Source organism: Columba livia, chromosome 17, assembly GCF_036013475.1.
Source record: "Columba livia isolate bColLiv1 breed racing homer chromosome 17, bColLiv1.pat.W.v2, whole genome shotgun sequence".
NCBI classification, from domain to species: Eukaryota; Metazoa; Chordata; class Aves; order Columbiformes; family Columbidae; genus Columba; species Columba livia.
Genome location: NC_088618.1, coordinates 3,437,938 through 3,463,419, shown reverse-complemented (window position 1 = coordinate 3,463,419; position 25,482 = coordinate 3,437,938). Strand labels below are relative to the sequence as shown.

The 25,482-nt window shown below is 55.4% G+C and overlaps 1 protein-coding gene across 28 annotated transcripts in view; it reads right to left on the bottom strand.

The window, feature by feature from the left end:
• Positions 1-25,482, bottom strand: part of NCOR2 (nuclear receptor corepressor 2) — a 214,985-nt gene that overhangs the window by 60,560 nt on the left and 128,943 nt on the right. For 11 of the 28 annotated variants that reach the window (XM_065033392.1, XM_065033393.1, XM_065033382.1 and 8 more), the window contains 6 exons: positions 24,991-25,057; positions 20,005-20,192; positions 18,729-18,825; positions 16,554-16,732; positions 13,386-13,440; positions 11,084-11,182 (listed from right to left, as the gene is read on the bottom strand). In XM_065033392.1, the coding sequence (XP_064889464.1) occupies positions 11,084-11,182; positions 13,386-13,440; positions 16,554-16,732; positions 18,729-18,825; positions 20,005-20,192; positions 24,991-25,057 (685 nt within the window). Of the gene's footprint in view, positions 1-2,121; positions 2,274-11,083; positions 11,183-13,385; positions 13,441-16,553; positions 16,733-18,728; positions 18,826-20,004; positions 20,193-24,990; positions 25,058-25,482 lie in introns of those variants that run through there. The other 17 variants (XM_065033375.1, XM_065033389.1, XM_065033388.1 and 14 more) reach the window with 5 other exon arrangements.

The window sequence follows — 25,482 nt, the reverse complement described above, 5'->3', positions numbered from 1 at the left end:
TGACCCGGCTTCAGCGAGTTACTGCGCATCCCGTTTCTCCAGAAGGTTTCAAGCCCAGCATGATGGGACATCAAATTAGAGCTTCTCCCACTGCAAAGGAGCATCTCAATGCAAGGTTGCCCTCTAGTGATTGCCCTGCTCCAGCCACAGCAGGGTGACCCACGCCAGGAGCCAGATGGCACAGCACCCTGCACACAGCGGGAGGGGACAGGAGGGCACCCACCTGCCAGCCCCCTCCTGCCAGGCTGAGATGCGTGAAATGCATACATGAGGCAGCAATGCAAATATCGGGCAGCAATGCACACATGAGGCAGCATCGTCACCATGAGGCCACAGTGGGAAAACTGTCCCCTGCTCAACCTGCGGCTGTGTTCGTGTCCTCATCTGAAGGCAGCTCCTGGCCACACGCTGCTTTGAACCCCAGCAAACGCGCGGTGATGGCTCATCTCCTGTGCTAGGGCTTGCTGCATGGCAGGGCACCCCAAACACCCTGGAAAGTACCTCTCTGGACGGCCACGCTCACAAATGTCACCTTACATCCCATCCCATCCCATCCCATCGCATCCCGAGGTACTTGCTGGGCTGGAGGCTGCGGGGATGGCTGAAGCACCCAGAGCCCTGGAGCGCAGTGGCCACCCCAGGGTCCCAAATGAAACCATGTGAGAGCTCAGCTACAAGTGGCATGTGGAGAAAGGAGGTGGGACACCCCCCAGCTGACCACAGCAGCCACCTTGGCCTGTCTGTGCTACATGCTGTACCCCAAAACCTCAGACATCACTGCCAGACCGTGGCACAGGACAGTGCTGGCAAGTCACAGCCGGGAACCCTTGAGCTATCTGGTCCCCCCCGGTTGCCCCCACGGTGCACGGGGAGGCTACTGCTATTCTTAGTGCTGGACGTAGACCAGCTCTGGATGATTCAAGGGACGGGACGCCATCCCAAAGCGTGACAGGCCAGGAAATGCTTCCCCAATTACCAGCCCACGTTTCCCTCTGATTCATATCACCCTGGTTAGAGGTGGAGCAGCAGGTGGGTTGGCTCTTAGTGGACATGTCAAAGGCCAACACCAAATCTGCTCGTCTCCCAGCAAGCTTAAACCTCTCTCCACCTACATCCCTGACCCCTGGGGATGAGGCACCTCATCTCCTGGAGGCAGAGCAGGTACGTGCTCCCCACCTTGCACAGCAAGGTGAAGGGACATGCCCCAGGCCAGGGAAGATGCCTGTGGCAGAGGGCAGGGCTATCGCTCCCTCCCAGGTCAGAGGCTCTAACCATGGGACCGCCCTTCCTCCTCAGCATCACTGCTGCTTGGTTTTGCTGCCGACACATCCTGTTTATTTAAAAAGGCCCCAGGACAAAACTCGCACCTGGGACGTGTGAGCAAGAGGCCGATCGTGCTCCGAATCCACGGGAACGGGCGGCCTCCTTCCCCGTGTGCTCCCCATGCTCCGGCATGAGCTGCTCCATAATTACAAACATCTGCTCACCTCTGCCCCAATTTCCCACTGGCCCCGGAGCAGCTGGAAAGGAGCAGAGCACTGCCAGCCCTCCCGGGAACGCCGCGCGTGCCACCGGCCAACCCCTCGCCATGGCCCGTGGGCAGGGACTTGTGCTGGCCCCAGCACACAGCTCCCCTCAGGGTGACAGAGCTCGCCCTGCCCAGCCAGCTCCATCGGACTGGCACGTCACCGGGATTTCAGCCACTCAAAAGCTCTGGCTCCGAGTGCACTTTCAGGGGACACCGGCTTCCAGGTAGGTCCCGGACAGCGAAACACTGGCCCTGCTGAGAACCGACCAACTTGCTGCGTGTCCCGGCAGCGGGTCTGGCTGGGGGAAAGCCCTGGCGAGGAAGAGGTGCAGCTCCTCCCACTCTGTTTACTTCCTCCGCGGAGGCACTGCCTGCTTCTGCGAGCAGGACAGGAGGGCAGGAGGAGGTGGGAGAAGCAGCTCCCCACCTTTACCTTCCCCAGCTCCTCCAGAGACGCCTGCCGCCCTGGCACAGAGACGGTGAAACCAGCCAGGAACCCATTCCCGGCCGGCGGCACAGCCCCCGCCTCCGAAACACCCCGCTCACGCACTCCCTGCCAGCTCCAGACCCTCATCTCCCCCCAAATCACTCACCTCTCCGCTCCCCGGCTCCCGCGAGCGGCCGGTCCCCGACAGCCCCATCGCCGGCTCCTGGCCCCTGCTCAGCGCCCAGCCATCCGGGCGCGCTGTGCCTTACATTCTCCGGCTCTGAAGGCTTCCTGACGATTTGCATAGTTAAGCCGTAAACTAACCACAACATTCCTCTTCTGATTTTGCAATCTGCTGGAATAACGTGGTCGCTCTAAGTCGAGTCGATGAATCATCAGCTATAAACCACAGCTCTCGTCACCGGGGCTCACAGTGCTGGCTGCAGCCAGCGTGATTAATCCGCCAGGATGCCAAGCTTAACCTACTGCGCAGGGCTATTTATTTTCCAAAACTTGCAAACCTCCGGAAAAACGACAGCTCCTGCCTTCCCCAGCCCCTCTGTGGTGAGATGTGCTGGGCTGCAGCAGGGGACCGGGGACACACCAGAGCCCCACGCAGAAACCTCTCTTGATGCCCACAGGGCATGCTGGCATAGAATTATAGAATAGTTTGGGTTGGAAGGGGCCTTCAAAGGTCACCCAGTCCAACCCCCTGCCATAAGCAGGGACATCTTGACCCAGCTCAGGTTGCTCAAAGCCCCATTCAGCTGGCCTGGGATGTCTCCAGGGTATCCACCACCTCTCTGGGCATCAACCCTGCAACTGAGGCACCCGCGTCCTCTCCCAGTCCCCCCTCACTTCCTGTTCCACAGCACCCTCAAAATCTACCACCAGTTCCCATCGCTCCAGCCATGTTGCTTGCTGGTAGGGAACTGGTTAGGTCATGGTGTGAGAGCCTGTCCCCAAGCCAAAGTGCCGGCTGGGGGTGACATCTCCTCTCTCTGTGACCAGGTTTTGAGGGTGGACTGGTTGCACAGGGGATGCCATTTGGCTGCCCGCAGGTGTGTCCCCTCCCCTGCCAACATCACAGTGTGCTGGGCTTTTACAGAACACACTACAGAAACCACCAACTCCTGTTTGCTGCTGAAATCAGGAGGGGCCAAAGCAGGACCCCTAAGCCCTGCCACAGCAGGAGCCACTTGGGCCAGGCTGAGGTGCACAGCAGCTCGTTTCAGGGCTGCTCAAGCCATCCCTGGGCACCGTGGGCAGTGAGCTCTGGGGATTTTGCTCAAAGGCAGCTTAGTATCCCTGGCCACGGGCTCACTGCAGCAGTGCGGGGACACGCGCCAACCCTCTCCCCACCATGTCAAGCCTAAGTCTGCCCGGACAGGGGCTTTGGAGGGAGATGTTCCCCACCAGCGTGAGCCCCATCCCTGCCGGGAGCACCCACTCGGTCATGCCGCCTCTCCCGTGCACAGGGCATCAGCTCCTCACTTCTCCCACAGGTGACTTCAGATCAATGGCATTTATGATGCTCTCCAGGGGCACTCAGCTGCGGAGCAGGCTCAGGCCCAGGTCATTGCATGCAATCAGGGAGCTGCAAATTAAAACCAGCTTGAGATAAGCTGAAGACAAAAGGCCTATGCTACGCTGGCCAGGAATGCCTGGGGTTTGCTTTGCTGCTTCTCCGGGAGCCTCAGCATGCCTGGGATGGCCAGATGTGTGTGCAGGTGCCTGCTGGCATCACCATGACCTTCCAACGAGGTCTAGCACTGGCACCGCGGGCAGGATGCACTGCGCTCTTTTCGGCACAGCCGGTGGCACTCGGCTCTCGCCCCAATCCCCAGCCGTGCAGGATGCTGTGCAGAGCATCTCTGCCAGGAGCCGGGCTGGCACTGAGCAGCCACAGCTCAGAGCATCCCCTCTCCATCACCCCATCCACCCTTCCACCTGCTTCCAAACTCTCCCTCTGGCAGGGCATGCCAACGAGAACCGGGGTAGGGATTTACCCACTGAGCACTCGCATCACCAGCCTCCTCTTTACCCACCGCACTGCCCAGGCGCCTGAGGGCTCCCCTGCAGCATCCATCCCCATTTGCCGATGCCGTAGCAGAGGTTGAGGCATCAACCACCAAGGTCTGACACCGCATGGCCACCGCAGAGCTCCCCGCACATCCCTACCCATCCCCGGGTGGCAAGCTGGATACAGAGTGCAGCGAGGACGGCTCAAAAATCCATGTGTGTATCACATAACTGGCTCACGGGGCCCGGAGCCTCTGATCCGATGGTCTGGAACGCCTCAGCCCTCGCTGCCACCCACCGCCGCACAGCCTGGCTTCTCACGACCACGCGCGGCACCCTCTGCTCATGGGAGAAACCACAAAGCAAAACAAGCGGCTGCCAAAACAACAAGGAGAGGAAGAGGAATGTCTGCCGGCAACTTGGCTTTGATCGCCTGCATCCCAGGGCTGGGTTTGATGCTGTTGGCTGTGGAAGCAAGTGGAAAAATCAAAGGGCCAGGCTTGGATTCGATAAGGAGAATGATAACGAGCATGGGGTTTGCTCGGCTCAGCTCCGACCACAACCGCCTGGAGCTGTGCTGCTCCTTCGCCAGTAAACAACAAACTCTGCAAGACAGCAATCATTACATGGCAGAGATGGAAAACACCACAGCCGTGCATCCTGGGAGGCACCAAACAGGCCCCATCCAGGCTCACCAGCACCCCGGCCACAAAACACGCTGGTGCCAGCAGCAAAGCCGCAGCCAGGCTGGGCAAACCCTGTGTCATTGCCCAGGCTGCCGGTGCTGGGGGTGAGCAGCGTGCTGGGGACGCTCCTTGACCTCAGCAAAGCACAGAAGTGATTTTTTACAGGACCCTGCTCGCTCAGATCCCTCCCTAAATCACCAAGGGCTTTTCCATAAGAGGAAATGTTTCTTTTCTGAGTTGCTGCTCAATCTTTTAAAAAGTTACTTGATTGCTCGCAAAGGGAAAATGACCTGAGGGGAAGAGAGCATAACGTTTGAAAGCGGAGGAGATGAGCCCCCTGCCTTGTCCCAGGTGGGGAACACGTGTTTTCTCCTCCCTGTGGTTTGCTTTACCCCGCACCCCCTGCTCGCACCCCCTGGCCGCACGCCCACCCCCGCCCAGCCCTGCCAGGCCGGGGGCTCGCGGGATGCCGAGCAGCATCCCTGCGTGCTGCAGACGCACCAGGAGCAAAGCAAGCCCTGCATCGTCATGGAAGCATCCTTCTCCAGCATTTTCAGCTGTGCCTGCTTTAGAAAGCAACTTAGCTATGACACCACCCATTTCCCATCCGTTCCCAGCCAAACCTGGATCACAACAATAGATAAAACAACTCATCCTAAAATCCAAAGGCTTCTGTCACTCCTTGTCCTGCCAGAAAGAAGCTGCAGGTCCCCTGTGGGGGTCAGTAATGCCCAGCCTGGATCCCAAATCCCCATTCCGAGGAGACTCACGTGGGTGCCGGCGTCGTGGGGCGCTCGCTGGGAGGATGCATCGACCTGCTGCTGGAGATACACGAGTCCCAACTCGGAGGACAACCGGAATGGGAGCGTTCACGTCACTTTTAAGTGACTATTTTATTATTGCTCACTGCGGATGTGATCAGTCTACACAGAAGAGCCCGGCTGTGGTAGCCAAAGAGTCCAGCAGCAAGCGGTCCATCAGCAGCTCGTGATGGTGCTAACCCGGAGGGAAGCGGCTGTGTCTCCCTGTCTGTTTGTCCCCACAGGTCCTGCTGCTGTCCCCAAGCTGCCAGCAGCCCACGAGGCTGCGCTGGGACTCGGGGACCGAGCAGCCATCCTCCCACAGCAATGCACCCTTCGATTCTTTTCCCAAATATGGCCACATCGTTCTCATCTAATCACCCCCAAAACTGCAGCTGGGATTTCAGGAATGCGCGTTTGCATTGTGTTTGCCCGACTGTGCAGCCTGGGGGGGTGACAGGGCTGCGGGGAAGCGGCAACGTGCTCGGCAGGGAGGGCAGGTGGACGCTCCTGTTTTGAGGGACAGAAATGATCACAAAGAGAATCCAGCAAAGCTCAGACAGGCTGCAGAGCCCTTGCCCTCACCTGTGAGACCCCCAGCACCACTGTCAGGCTGTCCTGGGAGCCGAGAAGCGCCCGAACTATACCCGGCTGTAGGAAAGGTACAACAGACAGGTGTATTCCCAGAAACAACCACTTTTCCTGATGGAAACCGGCTTCTTTACTAGTTGTATAACACCAGCTGCTGAGCAGGACCCGCTGCCTCCAAACACACTCCAGCACAGCCCTTGGCGCTCACGTCCCACTGCTTTCCCTAAGGATGGTTTTGGGCCACTTTTGATGGTTCTGGGGTTTAGCTGGTTTTGTCTGGATTTATTTTTTGGCTATGAGGAGACGTAGATTTAAAGAGCAAGAGCCTGCGCCCAGGGGCACACACACGAGCACCCAAGGCACAAATGCTCTGTAAGTCATTTCTCCGTGTGAGGCCGCAGTTGATCAGGACCAGGACCGCAGGGTCTGGTTGGGTTTGACTTCTCATGGGTCCTGTACCCCCAGCCTGGCCAGGCAGGCGTCCCCAGCCACGAGCAGTGCTGTCACACTGCAGACCTGTCCAGAAAACGAGCCAAACTCAATCCCCATTGTGTCCCAGCAATGAGCTGACCTGGCCCAGCTGGTGGGATGGGGCAGAATGAGGTGACAAGACAAGCAGGGCCACCTCACAGCAATGTCCCATCAGCAGAAGCTGAACCTCAACACTGACACGTTATTCCAGCCATGCAAACTGCTCCGTTACAGACCCCTTTGCAGCCACAACCGCCCCCCTGCCCGCTCTGCTGATAATCTCAGTGCTGTTGGAAATACAGCGCTCAAGTCAGCACAGGCTTAAATGCTTGCAGAAAAATCTACTGGTATTTGTGGCAGCAAAGTTTAGTGGCCACAGCCAGGGCTGTTTCCGTGTCACGTGCCACATCATTAAACCAGGATTTCATGACAAGTATCTCCCTGTGTCTGAAAGAGAAGTTGTCAAACCCTTTGTCGCTAAGGAGCAGCCACTCCCCGGACTGATGAAAATCAAATTCTTCCCAGAAATAAGTATTATTCATCTCGTTAGCCGCTGTGGTTAACAGAGCGGGGGTACACGCACACTTTGTGGTGGAAGAGGCAGTTTGCAGAGCTCCAGACCTGATCCTGGCAGAGGAGATGGTTGGGGAAGGCTGGACGGTGATGGTGCCCCACTCCTGTCCTGGGGACGGGTGCACGGGGACATGGAGCCCCTGCCAGCCCCGACGGCTGGGATGGCACTTACGCGAAAAAAAAAGAAATGGGTTGTTTATAAAAACCCAGGCTGGGGCTGTTTATCCGCGTCGGGAATGGTTTGTGTTTGGGGAGGGCGGGACAGGCGGCGGGACGGATAATTCGATGTGGGTTTTGGCAGGGGCAGGGAAGAGGGTGGGCCTGGGAAAGGCTGTCAGCCCTTGGCAGGGGACGGTGCCGGATCCCGGGCAGGTCACGCCGTGGACCCCGCCCGCTGGCGCGGCTCCAGCATGGAGAAAGGGGGGTCTGGGTGGCTCCGGTCCCCCCAGTGCCCTGGAGCGAGTCCTCGAAAGCGTCAGTGCTAACGCACAGGGCCTGTTCGCCGGGGATGCGTGAGCAGCGTCTGACAGCGGCGCCCGGGGGGACCGGCATGACGGCACGTCCCGCGAGCCACGGCCGTGACTTCATCCCTCTGAGTCACCCCAGGGCGGGCCGGCGGCTGCCCCGGCCGCTGCGAGTGACCGCGGTGGCTCTGCCTGGCGGGACGGCCACTCGCCCCCATCCCGGCCCCGCACGGGAGCCCCACGGCGTGTCCCCCAAGGAATCCCCCGGCACTGCCGTGGGAGGCAGAACCGGCGCGTGCTCCACCGCCACGTGGGCAACGCTGCTCCAAAACCAAAGCGGAATCATTCTGGAATAAAAACCTCACACTCCGCACAGAATAATTACATTGAAATAGAGACACTTGTCTTCCAGCACGGTTTCAGCCCGATGCTGAACGGCTCACCTGGCAAGCGAAGCACCCGGCACTAATTGCCCAGCTTCAATTTTGGTGCCCCTCACTATAGAATAAGGGGCGTTCGCAAAGAGACGCTCTTTGAAATACCCTGAAGAGTGACAGCAACAGCCCCCCAGGCGACACATCCGCACAAGGGCCTTTCATTACGAGCTCACGCAAATTTATGCTTATTACCGTACACTGAATATCAGATCAGATCATTTTACCACGACACAAACTTTCTTCTTTTTTTTTCAATGAGAAATTACACACTCGCAAGTTCCTCCTCTTCCCATTGATTCCCCCCTTGCAGGGTTAGATGGCATTTTCCATACCCGAACGAAGAGGATTATTTTAGAAAGCATCTTCATCTCAGAAGCCTCAATAGTCTGCACAATGATCCATCAGATGCGTGCGCCCTTCGCTCGCCTGGAGCACGAGCTCTGCCTCGGAGCGGGCAGCTGCCCCGTTTCTGACAAACTGGAAGCAGAATGATGTGAAGTTCCCACTCTTGGCAGGAGATTTTTAGCAATAAGTGGCAGCTTTATGGGGAATATCCTTTGCCAGGGGACCATCAGCCAGGGAGCAGTGGGATTCTTATTTTTTAATGGACTTTTAATAAGTAGGCCACAATGATCATCTTGACACCAGAGTAGCTTTATTTCTACGTGTAATTATCTCCACTTCGCTCTCAAGCTCCCCTGCAGCCTCCAAGAGCAAATAAGACCACCAACCTCTCCGTGAGAAAAGGAGCAAGAAAACAGCACAGGGCCACTTGAAATGCTGGTTGTATCAGACCTCACCCGCCTCTCTCATCTGATGGAAAAGTCAACCTTTCCTCCTCTGCTCTCCATCAATTCAATCTCACTTTTGGTGTTTAACCGCTCAAACCCTTACCAGCAGGAAAATACGTGCTCAGAGCATGGGCAGCGCCAGGAACACAGTGCCACATCTCCCGATGCTGCAGGAAGGGTGTTTGCAGCCCTGTCTCCTCCCCACACGCTGCCCATCCCTTCAATGTCCCACCGTGTCACCCATCCTTCATCCCATCACTGTCTCTGGTGCCTGAGACGGGGCAGGTGGAGGCAAAGCCCCCGGGACAGCCCAATACCACCGCTCCCCAGCCAGAGCCACAGCTCCTCATGAGGCTGCACGACAAGGGACCTGCATGGGTTAAAAATAACCCAGGACCCCCGGAACGAGCAGGGATGATGGGCTGAGCCTCGGGGACGGGTTACTCCCAGCTGAACACACCTTCTGCAGACGCCTAGAGAATCTGAGCAGCTTCTGAAGGTTCTTGCTAAGCCAAAATCCCAGCGGGAGCATCCCCAGCTCTCCGGATTTACCGGTATCTAACCTCTCCCGTGCTGGTCTGCACAGCCGCGCACTGACCCCGGGAAAGCGGCTCCCATCGGCACGGCGTTCAGGGGAGACCCTGGCTCTGTGTAGGCTCTTAAAGCTTGGATGAACATCCCCCATTCCACCCCAGCATCAGGAAACACTGCTTTGTGTCCCCCCCAGACTCAGGGAGCCGACTCCTCTTTCAAAAATCACTAACGTTCAGGGTGAGCTCTGCTCCATCAGAGCTGCAGTCTGCTCTTGGAGCCCAGCAGCCTCTTCATGATTTTCAAATATTGCTGTCCTTTACTTGCAAAAAGTCCTGCCTTTTATTACAGTCGATGCAGCAAAGGCTGGCACTGAACGAGGCTCCAAACGGCAGCACAGGATCACGACTGCCCAGGTGGGACCGGACTCATCAGCGAGGGCAAGCACTGTCCAAAATTCTGCAGCCAAGGATGCTTCAGATACTTTTAAAAACCAAAATACAAACAGTACCTGCTGGGCACAGGTGGCTGCTGGGGCAGGTAGGCAGATGCGGAGCGTCAGATTGTCCCTCTCCTTCCACACTTATTATTTGCTCAACTTAACATTGAAACCAGAATGAGCTGTGCTAAATGTCTCCACCGCTAACAAGAAACAAATGTGGCCTCATGTTCTAGTTGCTGTGATCTAACAAAACAGACCATGGTAAACACTATAAAAATGTACTGGAGGGAACCACCCTGTGTTTGCTGGGAGAGCGACTGGATAATCTAATCGGGCTTTATCCATCTCTAATGTCTCTGAAAAAGAGAAGGGAAAATTGGGCTCTGTCCATGACATTCGTCATGTCCCAGCTATTCCGATGTCTTAATGCTGCAGAAATCAAATTGCAGCGAGGCTACCTATCTGCCTCCCCATCGGGATCTAGACCCAAGTGCTGCTTTTTATGGCCATGCAGTGCGAGGAGCTGCTGATGTCAGTGGTGGCACTGGCCAGGCCAGTTTTTCCATCTCCATCCCCACGTTATCTGGAAAGGTACTCCCTTTGTGGTCGCCTCGCTCTCCTCATGATGTGGATAATTGTTCACCTCATGGACCTACGGATCCACCAGCAGGACCTTCCTCTGGTTGAAAGTGTCCGCAGGGACAAAGTACCTGCCCAGAAGGTCAGCACTTACCCAGGCACCTCGGTATCATGGGATCAGCAGCAGCACTAGCATATTCATGTCTGATTTTGCATTTTGGCCATGTAACGGCAAGGGCTGATTCAGTCACCCACCTCCAGGCACCTGCCCAGCCCCTAACCAAAGGGTTAAGGATCTCCTCTGGATTCAGTGGCCTGTCCCAAGCACGCTGTCCTGTGCCCATCGGCTGCAGAGGGGACAAAGAAACAGGCCTCACTCGATGCTCAGACGGAGCCGCAGGCTGTGCAGGCAGCCCCGTGCTAGTCCTGACGTGTGGCCAGGTTTTCTGCGTTCACTCCATCCTCTTTTTCAAGCATCTTGGGTTTGTTGTTTGCTTTTTTAAAGCTACCGCGACTTTGGCACGGGGATGGACAAACATCAACTGCCAGAAAACAGACTGTTCTGAAAAGCTACACAGAGCAAAACCACAGCCCCACTGCAGCCTGCAAGCGAGATCTCCTTCTGGGGAGGCGAGAAAAGAAGCATTTGGGGTGCTCAGAGAAAGTGCTGCTGAGAAGCTGCGAGTGCGAAGCCCTGCAGCTCTCTGGGACAACGTTTCCATGTGCTTCAACAGCTCTTACCTGGCTCTTCCCGCGCCGCCGGTAATTCCTTCTTACAAGGTTCTTGTAATTCTCATTCTTCTTGGTCAGGTAGTAGTACAGGACGCAGTCTGCCACCGTCTGCAACGACACGGGCACGTCAGGGAACAGAATGTCCCGGTCCCTCCCTCTCTGGAGGTGCAGACTTCCAGAAGCAGCATTTGGGCCCTGCCATTGCCAGGTCTCCTGCTGCTCCTGAAGATCTGCAGCTTTCCCACAACTCCCTCCCAGAGCCCTTCAGTGGAGCTGGAAGAGGGGACAGCACACTCAGTCTGGTAAAAAGGCCCAGCTCCCCCAGGGGACAGAGTGGGGCCATCCCGCAGGCAGGAGATGGGGGTGCAGAGCAGAGAGCACCCCTGCTGGGAGGGGAGCAGGGGGATGGGCTGACCCCAGGTGACCGTGACAGCTCCAGGCAGGAGGAGCAGAGCCGCCTGTCACCCTCTGTCGTGGGTACGTGAGGCACAACCTGCCACGCGACTGTCGGCCGGCATTATTTCCAGCCGCTGAGCTCACCGGCTCGAGCGCACACGGCTTTCTCGGGGCCAGACTGAGAAAGAGACGGCGCTCGGGAGCCACCAGCCCAACTCCAGCGGTTGGCTCCACGAGCACCGTCCCAGATCGGATACGTTAGGAAAAAAACGAGCCGCATAGGAGAATTCTGGAATCCAGGAGGATTCTGCTCCTGACCAGCACAGAGCGTGCCGCCCTGGGAAAAGTATTTTGCTGAGCTGAACGCTGGTCTGGGCTACACCCTCACATATGGGCTCAGCAGTTGCAGGAACAGAACCGAGCCCGCGGAGCCATCCCGCCCGCGAGCGCCGGGAGCAGGGCGCCGCTGCGAGCTCCGGGGGCGCAGGGGGGCTGCGCTCCCCCTCGGCAAGGAGTGCAACCATTTGCAAAAACAGATTGCAACTTTTAAAGTGTTAATTGGATCTCTTTCTAATCTAGCCATGATTATACACACACACGCGAACACAAAAACTTACAGTCATCTGTTCCAAGGGCTAAGATCACTATTTTTTTATAATGCAATTTAAAAATCTATTAATTCATTACATTGAGCCATACTTTGCATCTCTCTCCAACAGGATAATGGATGTGTTCTGTATCATAATTACAGCCTGATTTACAAATGAGTACAAATAAAATTAGAAGACATTTTACAGCTTGGAACACAGGCTGGATTGTGAGCATCATCCAAGTCCCACCACTTTCGGCTTTAACAAGAGGGAAAGGCTGGAAAGAGCCCGGTATCTTACAGCGACAACAGCAGCACGAGTTGCTGCTGGCCTCTGCTTGCTGCTTTGGGCAGGGAAGTCAAGATCTTATAAATTTTTTCCCCATCTTGTGTCATGCAGAATCAGAGAATAGTTGAGGCTGGAATTTAAGACCTCTGCAGGCCACCCCCCAAATGCAGAGGGGCTCCCCCAGAGCGAGGGGACATTGTAGATGAGACACCACACGAGATGGGCAGACGATGCAACTAACTGCAAGGACCAGAGGAGCAGCAGCTCCCAAACGTGTCTTGCTCAGGAGAGCACCTGCTCCATCGCTGCCTTTCCAGGCTGGGTCTGTCCAGGACCTGCCCACACAGCCTGTCCCACAGGGGGCACCCGGCCTTGCTCGGAACAGGACCAGAGGCTCATTCTTCCTTCACATCTCTTTTTCAAACCTTTCAAAGAATTATTTTGGTTGGAAGAAACCCTTAATATCATCGAGTCCAACCATAACCTAAATCTAGCACTAAACCACATCCCTAAGGGCCTCATCTATGCATCTTTTAAACCCCCCCAGGGATGGTGACTCCACCACTTCCCTGGGCAGCCTGTTCCAAAGCATCACAACCCCTTCCGTGAAGAAATGTTCCCTAATATCCAACCTGATGAACTGGGACTCAGGCCACCCTCCAGATCCCCTTGCTGAGCAAAGAGGGGACCCCTTCGCTTCGCGCCGGGCAGGCAGGTGCCCACCCCCTGTGCGACAGCCTGGCTGGTGCAAAATGCCTCCAGGAGCTGCTGGAGAGCAGATCCCAAGGTGGGCTGTGACGCCCACACACCAAGCTGGATGCATTCCCACATCTCGCGGCACTGAGCTCCGCGTCTCTCCACAGCTGAGTCAGTCCCTTGTCTCTGTGAGGAGCGGGAGGTGTCTGCACCATGCCCAGGGCTCTGAGCCACCACCGCACACCGACGCCCAGTGTCCGCCGGCTGCTCCAGCACCAGAGCCAGTCGTGTGATGGAGAAGAGACAGCACAAGGAGGTTAAAGCCAGGCAGGGAGGCTTACCTTCCTGTCCAGAAAGGATGCGATCAGGCCGAAGTTCTTCGGATGCTGCATGAACCTGCGGGAGCGAGAGGGAGGGGGTTAGTGTGGTGCCGGCTCCGACCCTCCTCGCAGCTGGGCTGCCATGTCCTGCACACCCGGAGCAGCAAGGCCGGCTCCCCGGGGGACTTGGGAGGTTGAGAAAATATTTGTCTGCTGCTCAGCTTCCCAGAAAGACCAGAACTTTAAATTTATCCCAGTGGAGCTGGGCTGGTTGGAAGCTTCGATCCACAGATGTTCATCACGCGGTGGGAGAGGGCAGGAGGGCTGGCAGTGCCCGACAGCTGCCTGTCACTCTGCTCCATCCCACGGCCACCCCAGCCCGTACCAACCGCAGGATGGGCACAGAGGGCAGCTGCACACCTGGCTGAGGCCTCAGGATCTGGCAAGGAAAGGGCAAAGCATCACCATCAATGGCCAAGCACAAGCACCCTGCAGCATGGCCGGTGGTGCCCCTGCTGCTGAGCAGGACCCCAAGCCTGGCTGGGCTGCCAGACACAGCTGCAAAGGACAGGAAGGGAAACCCAAACCCCAGGAGGAAGCACAGAGCTGCCACGTTGCTGAGTTGCTCAAGAGATGCCTGGTGAGGGATGTGCCTCCTGCCCAGCGAGCGAGGGAGCTGCCAGCAGGCTCGGGAGGGAGCATCGCCTGCCGCGGGAAAGCTGGCCCTGCGTGCAAAGACGTCTCCTCCAACAAATCCCTTCGCCTAGCTGGTGTGGAAGTGCTGATGGCAACAAGCCCATGGCAGGAGGTGCTCCCGCTGGCAGGACAGTTAACCAGTGTGTGGCCAAAGCACGGGGAGCCCAGCGAGTGGGGATCTTGTGCCAGGGCTGGGGCACAATGCAGAGCAAGGGATCTCATCCCCGCTGCAGCCAGCGCGAGGCTTTTGTGGGTGACAACATGGGACGGGGAGTGTGTAGGAGCATGGACGGCAACAGGAGCGTGATGCTCGGGTGCTTAATGGGGTTCCCAGTCTCTGTCCCACAGGCAGCTACAGCCTTTCTGCCATCGGGTGTCTTGAACAGTAAGACCTGTCTCCCAGATATAACACAGACACCAAGGAGATCGCCTAAGACACGTGAATAAATAAGAAAAAATAAACTAGAAATGCTAGGAAAAAAGAAAAGAGAAAAGCAGCTGGGCTGCTCAGCCTGCAATGGGAGCACAGCTCTGCAGCTGTACATGGCACAAACCAAGGGCTGAACAAGGGACAGGCGCTTCAAGGCCACGTTATCAACGATGCTAACACATTGTCAAGGGCAATGCAGATGACAATCCACTGTTTTTCACCGGCCAGGCCGTGTCCCCATGATGAGGGACAATGCTGCATTCACACCGTGCCCAGCACCACAGGGCCTGGATGCTGAGTGGATGGATGCATGCACCGCAGCCATCCCTGCTGCTCCACCTAAAACACAGCCCCCTGTGAGCCGACTAGTGACGGGCTCTTAATAACGAGACCTGAAATCCTGCCCAGAAACAAATAAATCAGACTCTTCCTCATGGTTATGTTTTGACAGCTAAAACAGCTCAGACCTGGAGCCTGTCGGCCTTGCTGTTCTCTCCAGGAGCCCCTGCCCTCAGGGCTGAACAAAAGGTCGCACCAGGTTTTCACAGTCTCAGGAATAAGCCACCTCTGGGTTATGGATGACACATGGGGTTCACCTCAAAAACCCAGGCCAGAAGCTGTGGCACACCAGGCAGCTCAGCTACCCACACACCGGGATCGGGCAGGACTCCCTCAGCTATCCTCACAGCTCCAAAGCACCAACCTCTTCAAATGAGCTTTGTGAGAGCCCTGAAATCCTGCTGTATTTATGCCTCGAGCTCTGCATCACCCACGGTGATGACACAGAAACCATCGCACATGGCAGGATGCAGGAGCTGGGTGTGGATTCTTCCAGCCCCATTAGCCAGGCCCAGCCCCGCCATTAAAGAACAAGTAATTAGCCTTTGCGTCATTTGTGGGCGAGCCTTGCTGTTTGGAGAGTCACATTTTAAGGCTAATTAGCAATGAGGATTCTCCTCTACCAAAGGTTTGGAAGGCTGTTTGCTTGTTTTGTTCTTTTTCGGTCCATCTTGGCAATTAGTTATTTCAGCTGCAAACGGGAGTCATCACGAGCAGGGACGGGAGGAGAGATCCTGGACATGGAGAAGCTTCCAGCGTGGCTGGCCATGGGCCTGCTGGTAACCCGCAGAGCTATCCCATGATTGTTTGGAGGCCAGATTAAGGTGGTCCTGTTGCAAGGGACGAGGTGGCCCTGTCAGACCCCTGTGTCCCTCGTGTTTCGAGCAGTGAGCCCCAGCAGAGCTCATCCTGCTGCAAGGTGAACTCCAGCTTTGCTTTCAGAGACACACAGGGCACACTGGGGACACCATGGATGCTCCGTGTTCTCTGTGCAAACACACCCAGATGCCCACTGGGCTGTGAGATACAGCAGAGTCTGGATATGAGATCGAGCTGGGACCCACAGCGTGGCTGACAGCACAGTGGTACCCAAGGAGGGGATCAGCATCCCCCAGGTGATCTCAAGCACTAAAGTGAAGCTGTTCTCAAGCGCTGCTTGCAAACAGGAGGCAGCACCGCAGCCAGAGTGGGCAGGTACCTGGTGTGGGAATGCACCCAGGGATACAGCGGCCGGTGGGAAATCCTGCTGAGCACAGGACCGAGCGCTGAGGGACAGGTGCAGGCTGGAAGCTGCAGCCTGAGGGGTTTGCATGGGGGTGGGTGGTGACAGCCCCAAGAATCCCTCTGGACACACAGCACCCAAAGGACAGGCATGTAAATCCAAAAATGTAACTGTGTATGGAGCACAGCTTCACTGGCTTTGTCCTTAAACTGGCTGATATGACAGGCTATGCAGCAGCAAAGAAACTTCTAATAAAATTTGTAGTTCTCGCCCCGTCATGAGCAGCAGCTTCCATTGCCTCTACAACAACCACACAGAACGGCCTGAGGCTTCCGTGCAAGTGCGTCACCCTGTGCCCAGGTCCAAGGTGACACAGCGACCATGGTTGTGCCCCTCTAGGATTTGACAAGGCCTTGGGAAATTCATGACTGTGCTGGGGCCCTGGCCAAAGCACCGCACGGGTCCCAAAGGCTACATGAGGAGGTATGAGGGCTACACTCACTTTTCCCGGAAGGTTTCCTTCTCCTGCTCGCTCCACATGTTCATCACCTGCCGATCCTTGTAGACCTTCATGGGGTCATCCATGAGGCCGTTCATGTTGATGAATTTAATGCGCTGCTGGTCAGCATCGTAGAGCATGGGCGGGATGACGGCGAGCTGGCGCATCTGCTTCTCCAGGTTCTGTGGGGAAAAGCAGAGAGAACAGTTGGTCAGCACCACGGGCCCGCAGGGACCACAGGGGACAGATGTTCGGGAGGAAAGGACAGGCAGAGGAACAGCAGAATTCAAAAGCAAGCACTAGACAGCTTTATTGCTGGGGTAATTGTAAATTAAACGCTGAAAGAGGCTATCGCTGTCAGCCAGGAAACAATTAATCTTTCATTTTGAAATAAAAGGCTTTAAGATACATTGTGGAAATGCCTGACTTAAGCAAAACAGCTCCTGATCATGACGAGGGACAAGTCAGAGCAGCAGTTGCACAGGGAATGCAAACCCTTTCCAGCCACCAAACCCATGGCCACGTGGAGGTTCAGCGCCCACCCCAAACTGCAAGAGAGGAGGGTCAGCTCCGCAAAGCTTTCTGAAAGGGAGGGCAGAGGGAAATGTCGTGTTTCCCTTCCACAAGAAACCTAATGTTGTTCCAGGAGTTTTCAAATGTCACCGTAACAGGGCTGTCATTCCTTTCTTTCCTCTTACGGCAACACCCTGGGACAGAATTTGCTGCCTGGGAGGACAGAGGGATGCTCTGTGCACCTCTGTCATTTGCTAGAAGCACCGCCACTCTGAGTCCTCCCTGTCACCTGGGATGGCACCGGTCAGACACAAATTCCAACCCTTGACTCCTGAAGGCCAGGTCTCGAGTGCTCATATTTTAATTTACAGCCAGACACCGGTTCCACAGGGAACTGTAACATCCACACCTTCCAGAACCACCCGGCTTCCCCACCATGACTGCTCAGACCCAACCTCCTCTTCCTAACACACATCCCTCTGCACAGACGCAGGCGTTTCAACTCATTTCATCACCTGCCTCATCCTCACTAGGAAGCGTTCTGTTCAGCAGCCAGCTTCTTCAGATGCCCTGCGGGTGTCACCTCATGGCAGGTGGCCATGGACAGCCCACAGCCAGAGCATCGACCCTGACCGAGAGCAGCAGGCGCTGTGCAGAGCCCTGAGAGCTCTGCTCTGCCGCCAGCGATGCTCCCCGGCTCTCACCTCCCCGCTCCTTCCAACCCCGTGGAAGAGCCTTGGTGCTCAGCAGAAGGTTGTTGGGGTGGAGTTGAGCAGCACACAGTGCAGGAGGTCGCAGACAATCATCTAACACTCCCCTTGGCCACAAGCTCTGCAGAGAGGTGAAATTTCCCTGTTTCTGAGATCTGTGTCCTCACGGTCGCCAGCTTAACTGGCAAACAGCAAACTGGGACCTGGGGCAGGGAGCGAACTGGGTGTGCAGGCAGCAAACGCCTCAGCCACGGCGGGCAATGGCTGCTCTCCCCTCCCAAACGCGCTCCGCTCGCTGCGGCTCGCCTCCGAGCCAAGAGAGCGGAACCCTTGTGAAACCAGATCCAACCCAAGCCAAGGTCATGGGGATGTTTCGAGATGAATGGAGCTCTCCCAGAAGATCGTGGGCCAACTGGCTGACGTACAAACCATTCATTCCATAGGATTCCCCTGTGTCGAGCCGCACAGCCCATTCAAAACAAAACGGAACAGAAAAAGCCCTCCGCCCGGCAGCCAGGGCGCCGGCTCCCTTCCCACCTCTGCTTCCAGCTTAAACTCACAGCCCGGAGGTGCCTGTGGGTACTGCCCGGGACGAGCAGCATGCTGGGGTTTCATGTCCCTAAGAGGAATTTGAATGCCAATAAACTCTACCCACTGGCCACTGGCTCCTGGGGCTCTTTGCTCCCTGTTTTGCCTCTGCAGAACCACCGCACAGCTTCGTTACATCGCTCGGGTGGCTGGAAAGATGCTGCTGGGTATTAAAGGAACACCTCACTTTGGATCCTGTGCAGAAAGTGTATAAGGCATCATGGCAACATCCCCAACCTCAGCATGGCCTGAATGTGGTGGGATTTGGGACAGATTTCACCGTGGGATCTGGCCGTGCTCTCCTGATTTCCTCAGAGAGGTGTGGAGTGAGGGGTGAAGAGGAGGAGAAAGGACATCCTGGTCTCACCTCTTGTTCCGAGAGCCCGTCGATGATCTCGGACACCTCGTGCTCGCTGCGTGCGGCCGACATGGCGAGCCCGCCGCTGCCCCTCTGTCCTACCCTGCTGGGAAAGGGCGGCGAAACACTCAGACACTGATGCTCCGCTTCATTAGCAGCAAACCACATTCATGACACCTCGCCGGCCCTGTTGTCGACCTCCATAATGACCATAACCCAACACCCCACCCAGGCCACCCCATCCCACACCTGACAGTGAAGCCCAGAGAGCATCATCCCCGGTGTCCCTCAAACCACCTTCCTTACTTGTGTCAACCTGGGCCACTACAACAGAAAGGACATTTCACACACAGCCACACTTTCCCCATATTTTCCCCTGTTTACCACACCACAGCGTAAAGGCGTCAGCACCAGCACCAAGCCGTCAGTGCTGACTGCAAATGTTGCAAGAACTTTTAAATCACAAACAGCCATTGACATCTATCCCACCCAATATCACTAAATTTAACAGCCACGCATCCCAAGGAATTAAAACTTTTCCTCTTGATCACATAAAAGCTCTAAACATTTCTGGATACCATTTCTCCCCTTCTCTTTAAGATAAAATAAAGCCACCATTGAGGGAGTTTGGGAGCATCCTGCTGTGATGCGACGCTGGCACAAAGGTTCAGACTCTGCGCACAGCAGGTGTCCCTGGGCAAGATCCCGGGGCTGAAATGAAGGACGGAGCACTTTCAGCAAGAAGGGTGGAGATAATGAAATTGTGTCTCCTTCTGGAAGGAAACAATATGACCTCCATTGCGCTTCCAGTGAAGAGGAGAAAACACAACAGTGGATGGGAGGGACAGGGGACATCCCTTTCAGTGAGACACTTTGCTCCTTCATATCATCCACAGTTATTCCTGTAACCTCTACAGATGTTTCTTCCCCCTGCCCATGCTCCGATCAAAGCATGTGCATGTATTAAATCATCGACATGACCAAATCCATCTGCGAGTCTTGTATATCTTCATTTAGGCCCACCAGCGAGGCAGTAATTAGTGCTGTCCCAGCCAGAGGAGACGGGCAGCCACATTCCTGACATTCTTCCTTCCCTCTTGGCTCTGTGATGAGCCACCCTGGGGAAGATGCAGCAAAGCTACATGTCTGCTGGCTTCTGCCTTCAACTAGAAGGGGAGAAAAGGGACCGGTGGCCATCCCAGCCCGCTCCTCCCGCAAACAAACCCCGCACCCATCCCCAAAGAAAAGAGAAAGGCTGTCTGATACCAGCTCAGCCCCTTCCTACCGCTTCTCCTCTAACCTCTGCATCCGCTCTTGCAGTTCCCGCTGCTTCCGAATCTCCGGGAATTGCTTCTCATAGTATTCCCGCACTTTGCTCTCTTTGGCACGGCGCCGGGGGTTGTTTTCGATGCGCTCCACTTTTTTTTCCCAGGCCTCCATCAGCTGGTCATAGCGCTGGCAAAACTTCTGTTCCTGGAAGGGCAGAGGGAGAGAAGCAGCTCAGGAGACGCCTGGGAAGGGCAGCTCCTCCGGCCTTTCCCCCGACGGCTGCTCAGGCTGAGCACGAGTCACGTCGCTTCCATAAATACGGTTTATTAGGACACGGACACGCTCCAGGGTCTGGGCCCAACCCCAGGGGAAATTCTCAAGGGCAGGTCATCAGGTGCCCTCAGGCTTTTCCCTTCCAGCTCCAATACAAAGTGGTAAAACCAAGACTCCAGCCCAGTGTGGCTTTGTTCACCCACCACACATCCTGCCTGAGCATCCTCCAGCATCTTGGGTGCTTTATCGGTGCCCAAACCCCAGTGCTGGGGAGGGAACTCCTGCCCTGACACACTGGCCATGCACGGAGAGAGGGCAAGTCACCTGCCTGAGGCCACCAGGCAAGAAGGGACCAAAACGTGGCCTTGGCAGGGGATACAGGAGGGCAGGGATGGTGGCCTGGCCACACCATGATGCCACCAGCTCCTCCACCATCCTGGAAAGCAGAAGCGTTTTGTCAGCTACTGCTCCTCCTCTTTGGCTCGGGAGCAGGACGAGCACAGATTCACTGATGGCAAACCCAGCTTCTGCTGAAACATGGTGCCGTGAGGGGTTTCCATGCCACGTCCCCCCAGGGTGACATCCTCATAGCACACCTGATCCAGCTGCCCACGCGGTTCATCACCACACTCCTCCCTGGGACTGATGAGACCATTCCAGTAACCACAACATTAAAATATCATTTGCAACACACATAAGCCTCTCCCCACCTTTCCCCAAACTGCTCGTCCCTCCTCCAGCCACCCTCCTGCTGGCAGAAAACGCCCAGGAACAGGTGAGGTCCCCACCAGCCGCGGCGGTGACAGAAGCGATGGTGCTCAGCCTTATGTGAAAGCAGCTGGGCAGCCAGAGGGGGTTTTAAGGTTCCATTTTGAGTGAAACATTTTGAGCCTTCTAGGTCCCAAATTGGGAAGCGAAAGCAGATGTCGTTCTGCCAGGAACTCAATGGCAAACCGCAGGTCACCTCCTGTTCCCCCCACCACTTTCCAGAACAGGCAGCTCGGCACCGGCACCGCAGAGACAGTAATCTCATCTCTTCCCATCGCTGCCCCGCAGCTGCAGGGAAGTCCGAAGCTGCAGGATTTCCCCCATGTGCTCTGCTCTTGTCTCGCTCACTCTTGGCCACAAAAAAAAAAGAGGTAAAAAAAACCCCAAAGCAATAGAAACACCCCGTTCCAGGTCAGGAGGCAGCTGGGTTATCCCAAGCCAGGCAGGTCAGTCATGCTGGGGACCCCATGTCCATAGCCCAGCCCCGGTGCCAGGCACCCGCAGCAGCCCATGGTTGGCATCACACCGATCCTGGCACGAGGGTTTGGTCCAGGCAACCCAGACCTGGCACTAACCCCAACGCAGCGACACATCCTGCAGTTCTGGGGCCTTCTGGAGGCACCTTGACAGTCAAGTGGGGTGGACAAAGCACCTCAAACCCTGCGGCTGATGCAGATGAATGCTTCCCTCCCGCAAATAAATTAATTCCCATTGTCACACCTGGAGCCAGGTGTTCCTGCCCTGCATGGATGCACAGGAGATGATCAAGTTTCAAAGGGAGCTAAAGGAAACAGCCATAAGATGAGAGCAAGGAATGAGAACAAAAATAAAATTGTCTTAAAAGTCAAGGAAGGGCAAGGAGCTACGGGTAATGCCAACAAACCATGGCAGCTCCCAGAAATCTCAGCTGCCGTGTTTCTATCCCCCGAGAAGTGATGCTATCACCCCCCTGAAAACGAGCGCTCCCACCCTGCCAGCAAATCTGCTACATCCTCCTGCTTTCAGAGCATCACATTTGGGAAAAGGCTAAAAATACCTCGCAAAGTTTATCAATGCTCAGTGCTGGGAGGCAGCCGGTGCCCTGTGTGGTGTGCCAGCCCTGCGCACGGGCTCGCTCTGGTGAACAGCTTTGAGGTTTCCAAAGGTTCTTCACTCCCCATGGGAAGGAGCGGGCGCTGGGTCCCGCACCGCATGGCCCCGGCAGAGCCGCCTGCCTGTTCCTTCTCCTCCCCTCTTCGGGACAACTCGATAAAAGCTTTATCCAGAATTCCTCTTTTAAGGAACTGGTACGTGCAGATGGAAAAAGCAACACCAGCGTCACACGGCTGATTTCCCCGGTAGCTCAGGCCCTGGCAGCAGGACGGGCAGCACCAAAGGTCCTGGCTTGGCCCCCAGGGCACAGCTCTGCCAGACGCTGCTCAAATCCCGCTGACTTGCATCTGCTTGTTAAAGCCCCTTCCCACCACGGAGCACAGAGATCCCTCCTGCCACACGAGCTTCAAACCCCAGCACAGCTGGGCTGGTTTGCGGCATCCCCAACCAGCGCCCTCTGGTCCAGCCGGGATACCTGCTCCCTGACATCTCTTCTCATCCTTCAAAATCCAAGATTACAGGCACCTCAGCGCGTGTTCCTCAGATCTTCACAGCTCAGGGGAAGCTCCCAGTCAAGCACTTCAGAAGCAGAAGCATTTATTCCTTCTTCCAGCAGCCTTAAGCGAGCGTGTCCATTCCTGAACAACCATCTGTACCAGCTTTTAGCATCGGTGCTGCCTCTGCTCCCCTTCCCGGCCAGGCTCCCCAGCCCAGCAGCCTCTCCATCACACCCGTAAGTGATGGCGAGCCAAATCGGACTTGACGTGTGTATCTAAAAATGGATGAGTAGTAACGCCGCCGTAGCAGCTGAAGGCAGCTCGTCGGCTGTGCCAAGCCCGAGCCCTCCGCAGCCCACGCTCCCGCAGCTCCGGGGAACAGAGCAGCTCTTTGGAAGGCAGGGGAAGAGCGAAGGTGACAGGAGGAACCTGAGCAATTCCTCTGCAAGCCCCACGTTTTGTTTCCCTGGCCGATGGAGATAAACCTCGCACAGCCAGCACAGCTCCCTTTGCCCTTTTCTCTCTGCAGCATCACCTTTCTGACAGCAATTAAACGTCTTCTGCTGTGCCGACCGGGAGGAAACCCTGCGGATCCTCTGGTGGGGCTTCTCAGGGCTGGACCCCACAGGGACGGAGCTCTGACCCTGCCCTGGGCAGCGACAATACCCCAGAAAGTAAAAGAGCCAGAAAGAAATGCTGGCACGTAGACGGACTTTGCTAAAAATAGGGTCTGCTACAAAATAGGCAGAAAAATAGCTAAGCGGACCCATTTTGCAAACAGAATCAGCAAATGTATTCACTTTGCAAATTCAGCAACCGTATGTTGCCTATTTTGTAGAATAGGCAAAACGCTTCCCTAAACTGAAAAATCCCCTTTCAAGGACACTGAATAAACTGGCTGGCAGAAATTCACCTATTTTGCATGACAGGCGACTTTACCACAAGTTGTATTTTAGGAATCGTGCTCTTGCAGCCTAATTAAACCCTTTCCCCCAGCTCCTCGATATTCACAACAGAGAGACTGTGGATTTAGCACAATAACCAGTCGCTTCCACCAGAAAGCAGCTCCTGGGCAGTTTCCTTCTGGTTCAAAACCACACGATGCTTTGCAATCCCTGCTTTGGGGAAGGGAACGTTGATCCGCTTCCCACAACTGCAGAAGTCGGCTGGGACAGGCGAGGTGTGAGCCCTGGAACACCATCGCTAGGAACATGGAAGAAGTTTTAGCATGGAGAAGACTAAACAAACACTTATTCAGACTCAAATGCAAGACACAGCCATCCTTTTGGAGCGCAAGATCTGTGGCTTTTGGAAGATGGCTACAAAATGGAGGAAAAATAAGAAAATAATTTGATCGCTGCCTCAGAAATGTCTATGTAAACAGTCTTATTAGAAACTGCTTTTAAAGGCAGAGCCTTGCAACCACTTCCCAGGGCTGATTATATTGAATTTTTCCAACAATTCCTCCCAGTCGGAGCACTTCCAGCACCAAAGACAGGGAGAAAACCTGCGCCATTGGTAACTTAAGATCCTAACGCCAGCACCTGAGCCTGGCCCAGGACAGACACCGAGGCAGGAACCGGGATTTATACCTTCTGCATACAACACAACACCCTGTGTCACGAGCTGAATCAGCCTTCACCGAAAAAATCCACCTTCCCAGTGTGGGGGAATGGGTTCTTCTGGCATTCCCCCTTCTGTGCTGGTTTCACCCCCAGCTCCAGTGAACGACCGCAGAACTGCCAGCGACAGAAGTGTACCGTTCTGTAAATCCCACTTGAACTTTCTCCTCTGTTTACCGGGGACTTTTAAGAAACGCCTCTGAAGTCTTACAATAATCCCCACCTTCCCCCTTACTTAACCAAGAACCATCTCCTTGAAGGACTCTGGGACTATCTCATGGGCAAAACTGCCTAGAAGTGAACCGGTCAGAGCTTGATTTTTGTTTTAAACCACAAATTCCTAGAACATCGCTCTGTGGTCAGCTGGAAAGAGTCAGCTCGGTCTTCAGAGCATTTATCGGAAGCAGAGTCAGCTTGTTTCGCACCTCTCTTAGGGTTCAATTACTCACAAACCAGACGTTTATGCTGTGAATAGGCGCTCTGAGAGCAACGAAGGGCTCTGCTGTGATTAAGCCAACCCCGCGTGCTTGCTCTGTGGGGGGGACTTGCAGAGGGAGGTGCTGCCTGCAGCGAGATCAGGGACCTCTCCTTTACATCCCAGTTATTTTAAGCATAAGAGATGCTGCAGCAATGCAAGAGGCAAAGAACTGAGCCCCAGCACTTCTCCGCTGGAAACCGTCCTCTGCTTTCTCACACAAATAAATTACGCTGCTTTATACATGTAAAATAAGGTATAAGGGAATCACTTACCCACTGTTTGCGAGCATGATTTCTCCTCTTAAAGTACAAAATTAACTTTTTCCGCATTGCCTGGTTTCTGCAAAGGAAAAAAAATAAAAAGAGGAGATCTAATTATTGAGGTGGCTAAAATCCCAAGCCTGGCTTTCCCCACATCCTGCAGGGATGAAGTTCCCTTGACCTGGAATTGCTTCAGAGCTGCAAATGTGGTTATCTGGGGACCCCACGCCAGCTTTAGAGAAAGCCCAACAAACCCTCCGACACAAGAAACTTCCCCCGCAACTGTTGGTAAAACCAGTACTAAGGATAAGAACTAGATTCATAAACTCTGAATGCTGCAAATCTTTACGTGTGCTCAGCACCGAACACGGGCAGATGCTCAGCTCCGCATCTACCAATGGGTCTGGCTGTTTCTTGATTATTTTTACATTTTAATTTGCAAAAACCCAGCGGGGTCCCAAAGCTGGGGGGCTAAGGCCAAGCTCTCCGTGGCAGGAGGTGGCT